Source organism: Erpetoichthys calabaricus, chromosome 1 (genome assembly GCF_900747795.2).
Source record: "Erpetoichthys calabaricus chromosome 1, fErpCal1.3, whole genome shotgun sequence".
Taxonomy (NCBI): Eukaryota; Metazoa; Chordata; class Cladistia; order Polypteriformes; family Polypteridae; genus Erpetoichthys; species Erpetoichthys calabaricus.
In genome coordinates, this window is record NC_041394.2 from 252086799 (window position 1) to 252105960 (window position 19162).

The window sequence follows — 19162 nt, forward strand, 5'->3', positions numbered from 1 at the left end:
TGAGACAAAAGGACAGCTGCTGTAGAGGCTTTTAAATGTTCAAAGCGCTGCGTGACATGCAGATCATGCAGCACGATAGCAGTCAGCAGCTGATTGAGCAAACAGGAGGTAAAAAAAAATTTATTTGTTTCCCATTGTATCACCGTTTAAAAGGGGGTTTCGGAGGAGCAACCGCATCTCCTTAGTGTGCGTTCAGCCCCCCTCTTCACAACACCAGCAGCAGAGACGCAAAGTGGCTAGTGCGTTTTGCGCCCATTGGGTGTTGTAGGGGGTGAGAGAGCGAAGTGAGCAGGGGACAAATACCCCTAGTTTGCTATAAAAATAATAAAAATAAACATATTATCGAGATGATATTTTAACATATAGAGATCTGTTTGTGACTACATGCATAACTGATGTGACTTATGGTATATTATTGTGTTGATCCAACTCTCCTTTAATTGGCAAAAGAGAACAGCAGGACATATAACATGGTGTCAGTGTAATACCTGCATGAACATATGAGCAGTATATGGATGTTGCCAGAGTTTCTTCACATCAGAAGGACTGGGATTCAGTAAACTTGCATGATGCTTCAAACACCATACTCAGCTATTATTAACATTGCCTGCATTAAGAAAAAGGGGAAAATATGAAGTGTAGCTACTTGCTGCTGTAGATTGGTGATAAATGAAGGGACATCTGCAACACATCTAATAATTACAGTGTGAAAACTTAAACATATTATGACCACTTTGAGGCTTACATAATACCAAAAACAAATGTGATATTTGTGCTACAGGTGTAATGATCAAGTGCACGTGGGCTTCCTGATTGAGCTTCAGCAGCTAGCCAGAGACTATAGAGCAGGCTTGAGACCATATAAGGGCCAGGGTGAGTATGACCCACACAGACTGAAAGCTGTGCCACACAACCAGACCTGTAAGAGGTTTTATGGTTGGGCATTAAAGATCAAAAACACAAAGATAAAACTCAGTGGTACTGCATACAAATGAAACATAAATCACATAGGCTTTTCCCACAGCTGTGGTTACTAGCATCATTCTTTCATTCTTTCCTTTTTATGACAAGTCTTACTCTTGGTCTAGGGTACATTAGCAAGCAGAGTAGATTTTTGCCTTGATGTGATGGTGGCTGACCAGACCCTTTTATTCAGTTACTTTGAAAACCAAGAACAGCACTCAAAGAAACTCTTCATCCTGATGAAAGCAAAAAGAGCAGAAGTCTAAATCACCAGCAAGAGCAGACACCAGCTTTGGGATACCCAATTCCTTTTGGTGAGAAAAGTGCTAACCACTCACCCCACCAACTTATTGTTACTTGATGTGCCAAACTGGGTGAATTTAATCATATTACAAAGACCAGGAAGTCCTAATATTTTCTAAGCCAGTGGTACACACAGTTTACCTTCTTAAGTACAGAATAAGGGAGAACACAGTGGTCTTATTTTATCAAAGACCACACACTGAAAGCCACCGGTGAACTAAAATGTAAGTGTAAAAATCATGAAGTATAGCTTGACTTTTTTATACTATGCAAGTGCCACCTGTTGCTGGGCTGAAGCCATGTTTAGACTTAGACTTAACTAAGCTTGTCCAATTTGTATCAGCCAAAGAGAACAGAAGAGATAAAATAATGAAAGAGTTGTCTGATGTTTACAGAGTAATTGGTTTCTTTCCAGGGGGTCCATAATTCACCTTAGTCCAACAGCAGTATCTGTGGTTTACCCCCTAGAAGGATTTCTGCAGTCGCTTTAAAAATGAACTGGACAGTATGGGCATTACAGGCACCATTGCCAAGGTAACTGAGTTTATTAAGTGGGTCTACACATCTGTCTTTGTGGAAAAGGCTCAAATACATAAACTCAGGTTGTATCTTGATCCATGCAACCAGAATAAGGTAGTAAGGAGTCCTCATTACTCTATGTCAATATTTGATGACACTGTGGAAAAGCTTGCAAGACTGTGATATTTCAGAGTGATGGATGCCAGACATGAATACTGAGAAATCAAGCTTATTGAAAAACCATCAGAATTGACTACATTTAACATAGTGTCTGGTTGTTATAGCTTCCCCCATTTGCCTCTTGGCATAACCACAGCTCAAGACAAACTCCAGTGAAAAGATAGATGAGATGTTAAAAGGCCTTCAAGATGCAGTGTCAGTTGTGGATGATATACGCATATATAGTAAGATTAAGGAGGAACAAGACTGCAATCTTAATTTTTTGTTATGCTGAAATGATCCAGAGGAGGAAAGAGATAAATGTTTGTCTCTAGCCAGTCAGTACCACAGTATGATAGGGTATGATAGGATTAAAATGTTGTGTGTCTAATGCCAAAGAACCGATGAAGGGACCCCTGATTCTTCATAGACAGTAAGTGATCTGGTGACATGAATAGCTACAATTTCATTGTAACATTTGACTATTACAGCAGTACATCAAGATAAGCATGCTCAGCACAACCACCTCTGCTGTTGCGATTCAGAAGCTGAAACCTCTTTTCTATAAATGGGATACCAAAATGTGTCATTTTAGATAATGGACAACAGTACAGCACAGAGGAGTGTGGAGTCTTTACATGAACAGGGTATTTCCAGCATGTGACAACAAGTCCTCATAATCTGCAGAGCAAAGGACTCACTGAGAAAGCTGTGCAGAATGTGAAATCCTCCTTGACAAAGCAAATGCTGCCAAGAATGACCCTTATGTCACTCTGTTAGATTACTAACATTCAAGATTGGACATTCCTAAATTACAAGCACAACTTCTGATGACCCGATGACTCTCCTTTATTCTACTGTGTACTGATAAATAACTATAACAGGAGATGATTATTCATTAAGTTGCCAAGACATGAAAATCAAAGAAAAAAATTATGACAAGTCGACCAACGGCCTGTCTCCTGATATCTCCTCCATGCCCCTGAAACTGCACTGGGTGACACAGCAAACCTTTTTGAGATGGCGCATATGGATGTGCCATCCCGGAGGAGCTGGACTATCTATGCAACCTGAATAGAGTGCAGGCGCCACCTCATGCTACCAGTAGTGATAAGAGAAGCATTATCAAAACTCAAAACTAGTGAAGAATTAGTCAGTAAGGATAAGGAGAGAGCAATTGTCTGTGGCCACCATCTACAAAACCATTCCATTTTTGGGGGTTGTCTTACTGTTGCCTCTCTGGTGCATGAATTGTCACTTTCATTAGCACCAAAGGAGGTGGAGTTGATTCACAATCGCTTATGCTTCTTAACTGGAGAGATTGATATCCCTGAAGCTTAACTGACTTGGTGTTGGACTATGATGATTAAGTGTTCTCTTAATTTTTAGAGAAGTGTATATTATGTAGAAAAAGCCAAATTAATACAAGTGAATTTAAAAAGACTGGGTATTTATATGATGTTTTATATAAACAGAAATTCTACCTTGATCTCCACAAATCGCCAAATTCCATGCAATTCTGTTTTATGTATCAATTCCACGTTTGCGTCCGTTTTCTCCGCATAGCATAAAGAAGTGTCCTTCAAACAGAGCATCATTGCAGTAAATCAATGGGCCACTAGATGGAACTCGGAGCACGATGGAGCTGGGTGGTTCTTCACACTGCATTCCGTTCTGGCTTTATTTTTCTCTGTATCTTAACGCCTGCGGTGGGTTGGCACCCTGCCCAGGATTGTTTCCTGCCTTGTGCCCTGTGTTGGCTGGGATTGGCTCCAGCAGACCCTCGTGACCCTGTGTTCGGATTCAGCGGGTTGGAAAATGGATGGATGGATGGATGGATGTATCTTAACGCACTTAATGATGACATATGCTGCTAAGTACTAAAGCAAAAACCTAAGTTATTACACAATGGACTGCAAGACACCTTTTAGACGTAAGCAAAACTAAACCAACTAAGCACGACCAGTATGCTAATAGTCGCTAATATATCTGAGCGTATCGAGTTTGCTCAAGATTCTTTGCAAAACTTACATATAATGATCAGTTTCTACAACGTGCGCACTATGGTTTAAGTGACTCGATCGGCATTAGAATAGATGCCAACTGGAGGATTAAACGAGCAACACCGTAGTCTGTTTAACTCGATACTTTTAGTTAGCAGGACACGTGTGATAAGGAAGCACTTTGATGCCAGCTGCCGTGGGCGAGTTTGTTACCCGCGAAAGTTGTTCAGACTTCACAATCAATTTTAAAAGTGTGTTCATTGCTCGTCAGATCCATTTGACGACGTTACTTTGAATACACGTTGTTCATACTCATCAGACTCGCAGAAATAGGCCAATGGTATACTTGATGAGTTTAACAGGAATGTTTATGGGACTGTTATTGAGTGTGATGTAATGGGTGATTAATTTGAGTTTTTCTAAAATGTTATTCACTGCACAAGTCCAGGGCGCTATCCATCTTGATCACAATGCAGCTGGGACTGGCTCTCTGCCACTTGCGACCATCAACTGGGTTGAGCGGATTTGTGCATATTGTTGTACTATCATTGAATAAATTAGTAAAATGGTACAATATGAGTGTGTGCACCAGTATGGCGACCTGTTCATATTTGGTTTCAATATTACCCCAGATGCTGCCGCGATAGACTTTTGCTGCACTTGATCCCAACATAAAATACCTTAGTATGACATTTATAACACATACATTGCCACGAACTGATGCGATATTATACTATCGTGGTACGACCTGCTTCCATTCTCTTACTCTTGGTTGCGCTACCCTGTGCAATTAGTGCAAACCAGTGTGAGTGTCAGAGCGAGGATCTTTACACTGCACTGCTGACATAGTTTGGACATCTAATTAGGATGTCCACTGTGCACGTCTTAAAGACTCTCTGGATGGGGGCTGATCCAGAACACATTGTAGTGATTACATGTCATAGTTATTCTCGGTATCCACCTGTAGACTAGCCGAGAAATGAAATTTGGATGTGCCCGTTTTTTATCACTTCGATCGTCACCAAAGGAAGAATTAACAATGAGTATATTTACATCGGTACGTTTGAAACCGTTTAGGGAAATGTCAATACCATGAATAAGTGGTTTCGTTTATAACATTTGGCGTTATAGTGACCGACTCCTTAATAAAGATCACTTTCAAAAGTCGAAATCACTAATAGTGGCCACAAGGTTTTTGAGAAAAACAAATACAAAAGAATGCTTAATTATTTGATGCAACCGAAAAATTAACGGTTATTAGTATATACGCGGGTAACGTGTTTAGCATTACCAAGATGTGTACTGAAACAAAACCAACTGAATGCTTGTATAGAAATTAATACATTGATGAGCGAATTATAGCTATGCATTACTTACTGCAAAAATGTACAGCAAGTCTTAATTTAATCCGGGGGAGTGTTCAGTTAAAATATGTATTAAACATGCACTATAAACCTAGTATACTGTAGGTTCACTTTGTCATAATATTTAACAAGGTGAAGAAAAAGGATCGCCTTGCGGGACAATGTAGTTTTGTGGCTGCTTAAAGGAACAGCTATAGCAATTGACGCACATATATAGTAGAAAAAACAGACGTGTAAAAGAATACTGCGTGTAATATTTTAGGACCTGCTTGTCTAATTGCATCTGCTACTAGTCCTGTCTCGCTGGCAAAGCCGATGCTCGGACTCCTTGGAAGTGGGCGGACACTTGGAAGAAAATTCTCAGCCTCCGTAGAGCAGCTGCACACTCGGGCGGCACGGAGCCGCTTAAAGACGCTTTTACTTTGTGGTGACTTTAGGTGCTGTTTACATTACCCCCCAGAATCACACATATACAAATTAACATATCGAAATATCCAGCACCTATGTAATAGGTGCATCTAGTGCAGCCATGCGAACGGCTTATTTCTTACTCTGTTTATGCGCGTCCGTCTCTGGTCAGGATCTGGAAACACCGCAGTATGATGCCATCGAGGAGAAAGTGGACTTGAAAGCACAAGATGTGAGTCTTTCTTTCTTTCTTTCTTTCTTTCTTTCTTTCTTTCTTTCTTTCTTTCTTTCTTTCTTTCTTTCTTTCTTTCTAAATGTCCACTAATTGCTTTCTCCTTTATTAAGGCTGACCGTCGATCTTCAAGGCAAGTTAACCCTCCTCAGAAGCTGGTAAGTCGACACCTGACGTGATACTTCGAAGACTCTTGCGTCACGTGCGCTCTGGTGCCTGCAGACTGGACCGCGCGCTGGCGGTCAGCGGCTACAAACAAGTGTATTGAACGATTTCTGAATGTGTGTGTTCAAGAACCTGCTTGACTACGGTTAACAACGTCAGTTAGGTATCTCGATGCTTCAGTGCGTCAACATGTCAGTATCACAGGCTAGTGTGCTAAAGCAATGTTAACATATTTTTAATAGGCAATTTTATTTAAAAGTTACAATATCCTTATATTGTGCTAATAAAAGAACGTTTTTGAGACAATGTGCGCCATCGTGAATAAGCGAATGTATGAGTTAATTTGCCTTCGTGTTACTATGAGATCAGGCACAACGGCTGATGTATTTGAGTTGGTGCCCAAGTCAGTGAGTAAATGTAACAATGAGACTCTCGAGCATCTGCGCGTATATACCGTTGTGTTTCAACGAGGGCACACCCAGTATTCCCAGGGAGAGCTAAAGACTGTGTATTGCTTGTGAGGGGTTTTGTCAAGGATAGCATCTGTTCACCCCTGAGAGGATCTACTGATCACATCTGACCCAGCACACAGTGCTTGGAGGATTTTATGTGAAAGTCTGGCCTTGAGAAAATATCCACCGGAGCATGAGATGTTTAAATTTGAGAATCAATGGGAATGCTCAGGTTATATATTTGGTTATATTTGTGTGATGGTTTTATCCAACCTACAAGAGCAATTGGAGGGCAGGCAGTTCACGTTGTGTCACAGATGGAAACTGAACCAGCAGCCTTGTGGTGTTATGTTTAGTGCCTTACCCACCACACAACGATGTTAACATTCGCACTGAAAGCAGAAGCCCATTTCAATAAGGTAAGATCAATCCTTTTGCATACCTGTTCATTTCAGAAAAGGGTCTCAGGGAGCCAAACCCTATCACAACCACATGGGATGAAATGCAGAGGTAAACCCTGAAGTGCAGGACACATTGATGATCACACACCCACACTCAGTTATACAAGTCAGACATAGAGAAAGATAAATGATTGCTATTCTGTTTGTATTGTATGTCATTTGACCTTCAATGGTAAAGATGTTGCTTAATGCAGTTTAAGAAAGATGCCACATACCAAAAATGTACCATATATATTTTGAGTTGTTTAATTAGTTAAAATAAATATTCATGTAAGTTATTACAATTTATTTGGTAAAGCATCTACTGTTGAGTTGCTTTGTCTATAAAGTTATAAATTGAAAGTGAAAGCACAGAAAAAATGGTTTTGTTATGAACCTATAATGATAGAGCTGCCTGGCACAGTTTGGTACCGGGGGATAGCAATCTATGTGTATGTTGTAAGCAGCAATAAATAATCACAACACCACTGTTGTTTGTGTCTTCCACATACATTATATGCTGTATTTTTGTATTTATGTATTTACACAGTTTTTTTAGTTTGTGCTTTTCGAAGCATTTTAATTTGATGATATGTAAGATTATTTTATGTTCTAATCTAAACATCTAAACATTTAAAGCCCAAACCAGGCACAAGATTCTTTTAAATGACTGGCAAGAAGTTTCTATTTTCACAGAGAGGAAAGGTTAAGGATGGACATTCACAAGAACTACATCATTTATTTGAATAATTTCTGTAAGCAGCAATTGAAATACGTCATACATGAGATGCTAACATACCCTGCTATGGGTCATCTGCTTATCACATTGGTTTGTCATCTGGTTCCTGACTTGGACCTCATCCGGTCATCCAGGTTTTTTCGAGCCCAGTCACTTCAGACATAGTCGAAAAGCCAGTAGCTCAGCAATAGATAAGCCACTCATCCATATTTGTTTTATTAACTATTGGACCTGAGATTCTTGTTGTGGTGATGATTGTTACATTCCGGTTAGATAATATTTGATTGTTAAATGAGCACTTAAAATCAGAGTCAAGTGTGATTTTCTACTATTATTCAAGCCTCTTGCTATTGTATTATCTGCTTTGTGGGAATTTGTGGAAGGTTTAAACAATTAGCAAAGGCTGTGACATAAAACAAACCAGTTTTCTGGAAGCATGTGCCTCTGCAAAGCACAAAGTTATTAGGCATTCAAGATTTATTTTTAAATAACTTGGGAAGATTCCCGGATTGTATTCAATTTATTTTCATATTGTGTGAGCATTAATACTAAATTATTTACAAAAGGAATACATGAATGCACTATGAAGCTAGACTAAAGACTAAAATCCATTTATCCATCATGAACCATGCTTAATCCAGTTGGAAATTATTTTTCCCAACACTGTGCATTATCTCATGACATAAAAATACTCTCCAACCCCCGTGAAATATTGTATGCTTGGTTTGCTAGGCTGCCAGTATCAGAATTACTAAGAAGTTAAAGTTGAGCTGGCAAAGACTATGTTCTTTGTGTTTAACCTTTGGAGATGAAAGACTGCAGTACCGATCAGTGCAGCACTCCATTCAGCATGTTAAAATGTAAATATGATCAATGTGACATGCTACATACAGTATATATATATATATATATATATATATATATATATATATATATATATATATATATATATATATATATATATATATATATATGCCACTGTAAAAAACCTCACACTGTTCCAGAGTGGTTCTGAGGTGTCACCTTCTGCACTATGGTCTCAATCCCGGTGGTTCATTGTGTGATGGGTGCGGCAACACGCTATTAGCACATCCTCCCAATCTACTATATATATATATATATATATATATATATATATATATATATATATATATATATATATATATATATATATATATATATATATGTGTGTGTATATACTGTATATAAAAGTGTTGCATTGTTTTCCTTTTTCTGAACTTTTCTCTGTTGTTCCCATTGCCAATTGTGGTAATCCATTGTCAAGTGTTATGGTTGAATATTATGTCCATATGAGCCTTGCCTGCAACTGAAAACAGTGCCATTAAATGCTCTACCACAGCACATTCCCATCACTAATTTGTTTCTTTTGATCCTTGCAGGAGACTAGACCTCACATCACAGATTTCACAGTGAAAACAACAATTATTTCCCGATATGCTTTCACTGCAGTTTCATGTAGTATGATCAACCGAGTGTCAGCTGCTAAGGAAGGTGTTTTCCAAGTTCAGATTCCATCTTCAGCTTTCATCTCCAACTTTACCATGTAAGTAATGAAGGCAGAGCTTTTTTGGCTATCTCAGATTGTAGTTAATTAGAGTTCATCGAATAAATGGTGTAATTAAGAACAAGTCCTTAGTTTAACAACATGGAATACACTGGAATAGTTTTCTCTTTATTTTTAATTTATTTTTTTTATAATTGATTTTACCATATGCGTACATGGCATATTTCCTTTTTAATCACTTATTGTTCAGGGTTGCATAGCAGACAGCACTGATGCCTGATGCCTACAAGGAACTGTTTTTAAATACCATCTTGACTATATGAACTTTGCATGTTGTTCCATTATCCACAAAGGCTTTTTTCAGTGTAGACTGGCATCCCATTCATTGTTCATTTCTGCCATGTGGTCAATGTTACCAGGTTACAGCCCTTTGTATGACAGCAAAATTTCAGAAACATGTATTATATTTATGTATGATTACTGGACACATCTTACATTTATATGTGAAACACATCATAATTATCCTTTATATGTATAAATTATAATACCAAGTGTTTTTGCTAAAGTGTAGAGCTTTTACAATGCTTTAATTTTGAAAATTAGTAATATTACATTGACTATAGTGCATAACACAGAAATATGACATTCTAACAGGCCAAAAGTTAGAATCGGACAACAGTATAAATGCATTTTCTCTTTCATTATTTGTAAAGAACTGAAACAGTTGTTTTAAAACAATAGCAAATTCACCACACCCAAAGAGATTTAAGGTGAGTATACAGTATGAGATTATCAACTATGGTACATTTCAACCCAACCTATTGGTTACAAGTAAATGTGTTTCTAAGAATATTTTGGAGTTTTGTGAGAGTTTGTTTAGCTTCCATAAATGTTTCGAAGTGGGTTTTGTTTTAATGACCCTTTCACTCTCAGTTGTAGTCTCGCTTATGGTAGTCTTATTTGTTTAACTCCATTGTTGCTTTCCATAAACCTGTAATAATCAGAAGCAGAAACAAATAACTGCGGTTTTGTAAGAAGTAGCTATTACATGCTTTCTTGAATTTGTGCACATTCATTTGCTTCTAAATCCAGAGTGCTCATGTAAAAGTTGTAGGTATTGCTGCTGAGATGCTGCCAACACAGAGCTGCATTTGCCTCAGGCTGCTTTCTATTGCAGCTCTCTGGAACTGTTTCATAGCTGCCTTGATCATCACTATAGCATGATGGGAATTAAATCAGTTTTCATTCATCCAGTCCCCATTTTTGGAAAATCCATAGCTAATTTGAATTTTGACCAAACATTTCCTAGAACTCACAGTATGCACAACATAGACCCAGTCCTTAAAGCTGCCATGTAATGTTCAGTAGAAAAAGGAAGAAAAAGAGAAAGAAGGCTGAGAAAGATAACTGTTTAAGTGGTCTTTTTTAAACTTAAGGGCATATTCTTAATGAAGGTAATGATTTAAAATTTCTATATTGTGAGAAAAAAAAACTGCACAAAAAGCTCTTTATAGAAGCTCTTTACTTGACTTCATTTTGGTGTTGCAGGATTATTGCAGGACGAGTTGTTCCTGGCACAGTACAGGCAAAGGAAAAAAAAATCATTGATCCCACCCAGGAAGCCAAGAAATTGAGGAATGCGACTAAAGCAAGCAGTAGGTATGTTGAAGTTTAGTAAAAGACTCCTTTGAATTCCAAGCTGGCTCTCTTTTTATTAATTTGTAAGGGGCTTTGTCATCATCCACATGTCCATCAAGAAGTTCTTAGTTATTGGACGTCATTGCATAAAAGGATGCCAGGAATGTGTCTGAACATACAAAAGAACAGATGCTATGCCAAGCACCCTTGACCTTGTGATGAGCACCATTTTAATGTGCTGTAGAAAATCTGGGGAATACAGTAACCTAGAAGCAGGTCTGTGAAAGTCAGCCTAACAATACTGTACATTCTGAATGTTGTGCATGCACCTATGTAGTAAATGTATGTATGTACTTTTGAACTGTGGAATAATTCAAATGAATTTGTTGTATTTTTTAGATCACACTTACATTTTCATGTCAGAGCACTGTATACATTTACAAATGTGTATTTAAAGCAAAATATGATGTGTAATTGAACACTAAAAATTTTTCTGCTTTGAGTGGTAAGACAAATGGGGCATTTTTAAAATAGGCTTGGATGTTCTATTCCAGTGTAGGGCCTCTATAGCTAAAGCATGTGCCTCTCTCTTTGACTTTATTAATTCTGGAAGCTTTGAACAGGTCTGCATCTGGAGACTGTATCTCAAGGTTCAGGACCTCCTAATTAACCTTTTAGACCCCGAGAAAGTGTCAAAGTCAAAACTGTGAAGATCCATAAATATACATTTTAAAAACATGATAAAGTGAAAAAGATTTCTCAGTGTCTACTTTTGGGCTCAAATGTGAATTCAAAATAAGGTCATTGTTAGGAGTCTTATTTTTATTTTAGCTTGCTTTACCCTGAAAGAGATGTGGTTCTACTGATAGTGCTCTTAGGTACCATGAGCTACAGTGCTGGTCTGTGGCAGGGTTAGTGTTAGTGATCTGCAGTTTAGCCAGTTCTAAGGTAAGAAAATAAAGCATGGTTCTCTGCTTGTAAATTTTGGTTTTACTTTAAAAAATGAAACATAACCATTAAAATGTCCAAAAAAGAAGAAATTTAAACTGAATTGTTCACTGCTGTTGAAGAGTGCATTACTACCGCTATAGCAAGTTAGTTAGCTTGTCCTGTTATCCAGCAAGGAACAATGTATATTTCTTTAAAGGTGACAGTTCTAGGTGATGGTGCTCAAAAGTACAAGGTGGTATGGTTTTCAGAGTGTGTATTTTTTAGTCTATTTAAGATATAGATAGATAGATAGATAGATAGATAGATAGATAGATAGATAGATAGATAGATAGATAGATAGATAGATACTTTATTAATCCCAAATATAGTATTCATATCCAAAGTTACAGTATTCTATTTAGACAACGGTATAGCAAATTTTAGTTTTCTTTCTTTATAGTCATTCTAGCGTATGTTTTGACCTTAGTGTGTGTTTTTATTTATTTATTTAATGAACTTCTGCAAAATCAAATTTCCCCCTGGGAACAAATAACGTTCTATCTATCTATAAGATTCTGATTTTGTGATTATTTCTGTTATTACCTATCTGATGTTTAATTTTGTTATTATACTGACTCAAAAAGAAACAGTAAAAGAGATAGATGAAAATGACCAGGAGACATGAAAGTCAATAAATAAGCTTGAGGTCAAAACCGAAAGTCAGATCTAACAGACGTTGAACCAAATCAGTATCAGATCATGGATTGGTACCCAGAAAGGCAAAATTTAAGTTTAGGGAGTTGCTAACAACTGGGATTTGTGCATAAACTCGAATAACCCAAAACTGCCCTGGTCAAAAACTTTATCCCAATGATGATTTCACCAGCAAGCAAGCACTGAGGAATTCTGGTAATTTGCCATGGAAACAACTTAATCAACAACTAAACTCTAACATGATGGCACTCAGTGAAAAACAAAATGCCATTGCAGCATGACCTGAGTACAAATTTGAAATCCCTAATTATCTGAACATACAGATTATTAGAAAACTCCCAGGAGTAAAGCCAATAAATTGTTCAAATCTCTCATCATAACAGTTCTGGTTATGTTTTATATTTTCTTTCACACCATTTTGTTTTATCTACAAGCCCTGCCATTTTAGTGGTTTCACATTACCTATAATGTGAAACAGAACCCATTTCTTATGATGATGTACAAATTCAGCCCATCTGTAATATTGGATTATGGAAATTCATTTTATTAATAATATTTATGATCTAGAAAAAATCTTTTGGTATTGTCAATGCTACAAAAATTCACTTCTCCCTTATTATCTCTTCTTTGGAAATTAGAAATTTGGTTTTCTTGTTCTATTGGATGTCCAAAATGTAATTCTGTGTTCCTTATTTTCTATACCCTTTACATCATGAGCTTATATTTATTCACACAAAAAATGCCAATTTAAATGAACAGTTTAAGTTTTTTATATTGAATAACTATTTCAAGAGTTAAGATAATTAAAGTGTAAATTTAACACTGGTGATTTACTTTGTCTCTTTATGAATCATACCAATACCAAAAGAGTTTTTGTTGATTTATCTATTTGACAGTAACAACAAATACTTTGGACACTTCTTCTTTCTATTTCTTTTTTATGTCTAGTGAAAATGAAATGGAGACATTTCGAATGGCCGTTAACATCCCAGGAAAGAACAAGGCAACATTTCTTTTGATCTATGAGGAACTTCTACAGAGACGCCTGGGAAAATATGAACTTGTAACAAGCATTCGTCCACTGCAGCTAGTTAGCAAACTATTAGTAGATATTACCATTTTGGAGCTTTCCGAGATAACGTACCTTGAAGTGCCTCCACTGCGAAATTCAAGAAATAATGGCTTAGGAGCCACAACAAAACCGAGCAGTAAGAAAGGTTTCTATGTTACCATTGTTTTTTTTTTGTATATTTAAAGAATTATTCCACCTAAAAGTGATATTTTTTAGTATGTTACTTACCCCATGCAGTTTCTAGTGATGGCCAATAAAAAAATTCATTTGTTTTCATGCAGAACTGAAAAAAAAATGATACAATACATACCAATGATGACCAATACATTGACAAACAATAAGAAAAATATCAATGGAAAAAAGAAAAAATCACGAAACTCATGTCGTATAATCCACATGTCAATTATCCAGTGATTTGTTAACAACATTCAAAACACACACATTTTTTTGCTATAATACTGCAATACATTGAAGATCTGCATCTCCCCCATCATTCATTGGTCAAGTATTATGGGAATGTTTTTCTTGTTTATGATGTGTGCTGATTATTCCGGAAATTTAACCCTCTTACTCAGATATGGGGATGGATATTTGAGGAGTAATCTGCGAGACAATGATTATATTTTTATATTATGTACATTAAAGAACTATCAACAACAAATCAAATCAAATTAATAATATATTGAACAATTATTATAAAAGTAAAGTTGAATAAATTGGACTCTGCAGCTGCATGAATAAAAGGTAAAGTACCACTTCCGGTTAACAGAAATAGCCCAAAAGTTGACAGAAATCTGCGTTTTGTATCTAATACTTGTATGCAAATTTTGGTTGACCTAAGTGAAAGCGTACTCTACATACACACACACAGACAGACACACAGACATAATTTCAAAAATGGTATTTTTGGACTCAGGGAGGTCTAAAACGTCGATATTCATCAAAATCTTGAAATGGAATTTTTGGAGGATTCCAATACTTTCCCTACACTTCGTATATGAGAAAGTCGGGGAGGTCTAAAACGTCAAGGTTCATCAAAATCTCAACATCGAATGTTTGGATGATTACAATACTTTCCCTATACTTTGTATACGAGAAAATAAAAACTGCAGCTGCTGGAGAAAATACAATATATCTGCAGGAGTTCCAAAGCCAAAAGTCTGCCCAGTCCCTACTGGGCATTCTTAAAAAAAGTGTTCATTATTATGCACTGTCCTAAAAGATTTGAGACATTGGGTTTTGTCAGGAATTACATTATCCATGTTTCTTCTAAAAATTGCAGGTGGCTGCAGTGTACTTTATCTAGATTCCAGAAAGCCAGAAGAGAAAACAGACAATACTATAGATTACTAATGATTTCAAATCTATAAAGTATGATCTTGCAATACTTCTTATATTCCATTGGAACAGCAAAAAGGCTGTTTTACCACTTCATTTACACTTAGCTCTTTTAATTATAAGCAATGCAGTGTCTGAGGATCTAACACTGTGACTGGGATTATAAAAAGACTTGTACTTCAAAATATAAGAAGGGTCAAGATTATTCAGAGCCTTTTATACAAAGTATTTGAAATTCTAAAGGACACAGGTATCCAGTATAACTGATGGGACATGCCCAGATTTCCTTTTACTGGTTAAGATTCTTGCTGGTGCATCCTGAACTAGCTGGAGCCAATTTATGACTTTCTTATGCAGTCCTATTAGGCGAATACTACACTACTCTACTTGGCTAACAACAAAAGCATGCAGAGCTGAAATTCACATTATTAAAACCCCAGACACATATTATTAAGGCAATGACAACAGTAAAAAACTATTGTCAGTGGGTTTTTAGAGAGTGGAAAACAAGTTTGCCTACATACTCTTCATATTAAATAATTAAATGTTTTAAAAGTGATGAAAGCATTGAGTCATTGTTTGTTTCGATTGTTGTGTGCGCAGTGTCTGCACAACATTAAAACAGTTGCATCATTTGATTATACAATAAGAAAAACACTTCGGGTTTATGTATCAGTTATTTAACATATAAAAGGTTAAACATAAACAATCAGTCAGATGAATAACAACAGCCTCTATATTTCTTCTCACAGAATATGTCTTTGTAATGGACTGCTATGAATGTGTTTCTGGGCATAAAGGAGACTGTCTTCACATTGTACACAGCACATATGTATTGTGTATGCTCTGGGTTTTTTTGCATGTTTTGTCTGTGTGCTATACTAACATTTTCACGATTTAATAGATTTTAGCATCATTGATTTTGTGCTTTTTATTTAAAAAATGAAACATTTGTAACATTAGATAATGCAATATCCAGCCTTAATATTCCAGCTGCTCCATCAAGGCATTAAACTATTGTTTTTGGAATGTTTGAGCAAAATATTTTCCATGCTTCAAGCTACTGTAGTTTTTCTCTCTCTGTGTAGCACAAAAAAAATGCTATTACACTTTGCAGGCATTCTGAATTGAGCATAAAGTGAAAGTACAAGCGTGTTAATCAACATTGTGGGACATGCAGTATATGAAAGGTGAAAGAAAGACATTTTAATTAAGTTCATTGCTTATTCCTATGATACCACGGTGATTTCAATCAAAGAGCTTGATTTGTTTTTGTACCTCATGGGCATACCCATAGGTAGATTAAAAACAAAGACACTGTCATATGTTGTATACGTGGATGCTGAATATGAAAAAAACTTTAATAAAGAGAAAATCAGTAATTTTGTTATTCATCTCATCATATATTTGTTTTCAGTTTTGATTTAGCTTTTAAAATTAATTAAGTTCACAACCTAGAGATATCACATATATATTTAAAATGTTTAATTCTGCTCTGATGATCCATTCATCCATTTTCCAACCCGCTGAATTTGAACACAGGGTCACGGGGGTCTGCTGGAGCCAATCCCAGCCATCACAGGGCAGGAACCAATCCCGGGCAGGGTGGCAACCCACCACAGGACACACACAAACACACCAAGCACACACTAGGGCCAATTTAGAATCGCCAATCCACCAAACCTGCATGTCTTTGGACTGTGGGAGGAAACCGGAGTGCCTGGAGGAAACCCACACAGACACGGGGAGAACATGCAAACTCCACGCAGGAAGGACCCGGGAAGCAAACCCAGGTCCCCAGGTCTCCTAACTGCGAGGCAGCAGCGCTACCCACTGCGCCACCGTGCCGCCTGCTCTGATAATTCTTTTTTTAAAAAAAAAACATTTTTTGCTGTTATTATTTCCTGAATTTCTGTATATTGTCCCCTGCTTCTCCTACCAGAAAAGCTAATTAACTGCATACAAAATAATTGCAGGATTTTAACATTTTTCTATTTGTATTTATTCAGTTGTGCTACAGTATGTATACACAACTGTCCTTTCAGGCTCAGTCGATTTCTTCCTCACCAAGTCCATAATCCAAGAGCTATGCATTTTATCTTGAAAATAAATCCTTATCTATACTTTTTTCAAACTGTGCATCATAACAAGCCTGTTATCCACTGTGGAGCACACCCATAGTAGCAACTTGGCAGCTGTTGTATACTGATTTCAAAATGTGGCCTGTGCAGGGTTGGTTTTTTGCATTTGAATGATGCTGGCAGGGTGGGCTCGACCCCAACAGCCCTGGCTTAGCTGGTAAAGGTGATAAATTAATAATTGAATATTTTCTGTTCAATTGACATTTCTTTATGTTATTTTTTTAAGCTTAGCATAAGGGCTTGATCTTAGCGAGTACTTTTATATTATGTATAATCTAAAAGCTATAAAACAAATTCTAATTACATGGTAGAGTTTTAGGGGTTTCAGGTCTGTAATTTACAACTTTTGTAATAAGCCTTTAATTTTAAAGACTTCACTTATTATTTAACATCACCTGTGAACTGCTACAGAGACACTAGGCCGTCCTGTCAGAAAGATGAATGCTTTGTGTTACCTAATTGTCTTACCTGGATAATCTTTAATTTGTACTTAAAACTTTCCAGATTTAATACTATTTATTTGTAAAGATCTTGTTATCTTGTGCTTTTATTTTCTATAAACATATTTTAGAGCCATGAAAATGCATACTATTTGCTTTGCGCATTGTGTATTTTTACTGAGCTCTGCTTGCTATCTGTTTTTTCCAGACCAGGTCACAATTCCACCATCAACTACTATCAAGCAGGATAAGACCACCTGTAGAATTACCTTCAGTCCTAACATAGTGCAGCAGGCCAAGATAGCACGCAATGGCATTCTGGGAGATTTCATTATACGATATGATGTGGAAAGAGAGTTAGGAGTAGGACAGATTCAGGTAATCTAAAGAATTGTTTAATCTTCTTTCATAAATACCAGAGTTTCTAATGGGCTGCTTAGTTCTGAGTGCAAATGTTTGTAATTTTTGTAATATTCTCCTACTTTCATTGCCTGATTTATCTAACTGAAGTTCATAGTAAATGCAAATTTGAATGGATAAAACATTCAGACTTTCAAACTGTGATTTAAACACAATTACTAAATATAGCTTTATTTATGTGTAAATACTATACTGAACTTATGCAAAACTTTAATGTGTTAAGACTTGTGAAGTGCTTACATACTTTAAAAAGTTGGGTGAGGTTGCAGTCCGTTTCTTTTTTCCATTGTGACATTCACTTTATTTAATATATTTGTACATTCTGCTTTTGACAATTTGAATACTGAATTAAAAATATGATAGATATAAATGAGGCATGAAACCAAGGTGAAATCATGACTTAGTATTGAATCCATTTGTTTAAGAAAAATGGAATTTGTGAAGATCCTTGCATTATAGTTTATAGTAATCCTATTTCTTTTTAGCATTATTTAGTATCTTGATATAATTATTAACTGTTATGACTCATTAGATAACCTGGGCTGTTGATTGTTGGTGCAGATATATGGTTTTTAGACTGTTCACTCCCTGGCTCCCAGTGTGTGTCTCCTGTTGACAGACACAGTGGAAACAGAATAAGATGTCCAGTCAAGTTCACAAATTACTAACTATATTCGTCAGTTTATACTGGTATATTTCCAAATAATCCTGTGCTAATTACAGGATTAATAACTCCAGCAAATTCTGAGCCTGCTCCTGGCTCTCCTCGAAGTGTCATGTGCCTCATGCACCCATTCTCGAGGCTCCTGAAGTATGGTCACATTCTTAAACTGAACTCAACAGAAAGCCATGTACACCCAGAGAAACATATGTTCTTCTCCACGGTCCTCCTGTGATGTCGCCTCTGTCATGGAGCACCAACAATGGAAAATAACTGAAGTTTTGCCTCTTGTATAGTACCTGTAATCTCATTCTTACATGCCCAACCTGGAGGTAATATCCATAGGTAATGACAGGGACCTGTTAATTAAATGTTTTGACCTAAACTATTGACCATATAGTTAAAGTCCAATGGTCTATCTATCTATCTATCTATCTATCTATCTATCTATCTATCTATCTATCTATCTATCTATCTATCTATCTATCTATCTATCTATCTATCTATCTATCTATCTATCTATCTATCTATCTATC

General features: G+C 36.6%; 1 protein-coding gene across 2 annotated transcripts in view; it reads left to right on the forward strand.

Annotated features, from left to right (window-relative positions):
* The first annotated feature begins 5655 nt into the window (after positions 1-5655).
* itih5 (inter-alpha-trypsin inhibitor heavy chain 5) overlaps positions 5656-19162 on the forward strand; it is a 57396-nt gene continuing 43889 nt past the window's right edge. Inside the window, exons 1-6 of one of the 2 annotated variants that reach the window (XM_028814045.2) lie at positions 5656-5951; positions 6065-6109; positions 9148-9311; positions 10821-10931; positions 13503-13762; positions 17754-17923. In XM_028814045.2, coding sequence (XP_028669878.1) covers positions 5841-5951; positions 6065-6109; positions 9148-9311; positions 10821-10931; positions 13503-13762; positions 17754-17923 — 861 coding nt within the window. In that variant the 5' untranslated portion in view covers positions 5656-5840. The remainder of the gene's footprint in view (positions 5952-6064; positions 6110-9147; positions 9312-10820; positions 10932-13502; positions 13763-17753; positions 17924-19162) is intronic. The other variant, XM_028814055.2, reaches the window with a different exon arrangement.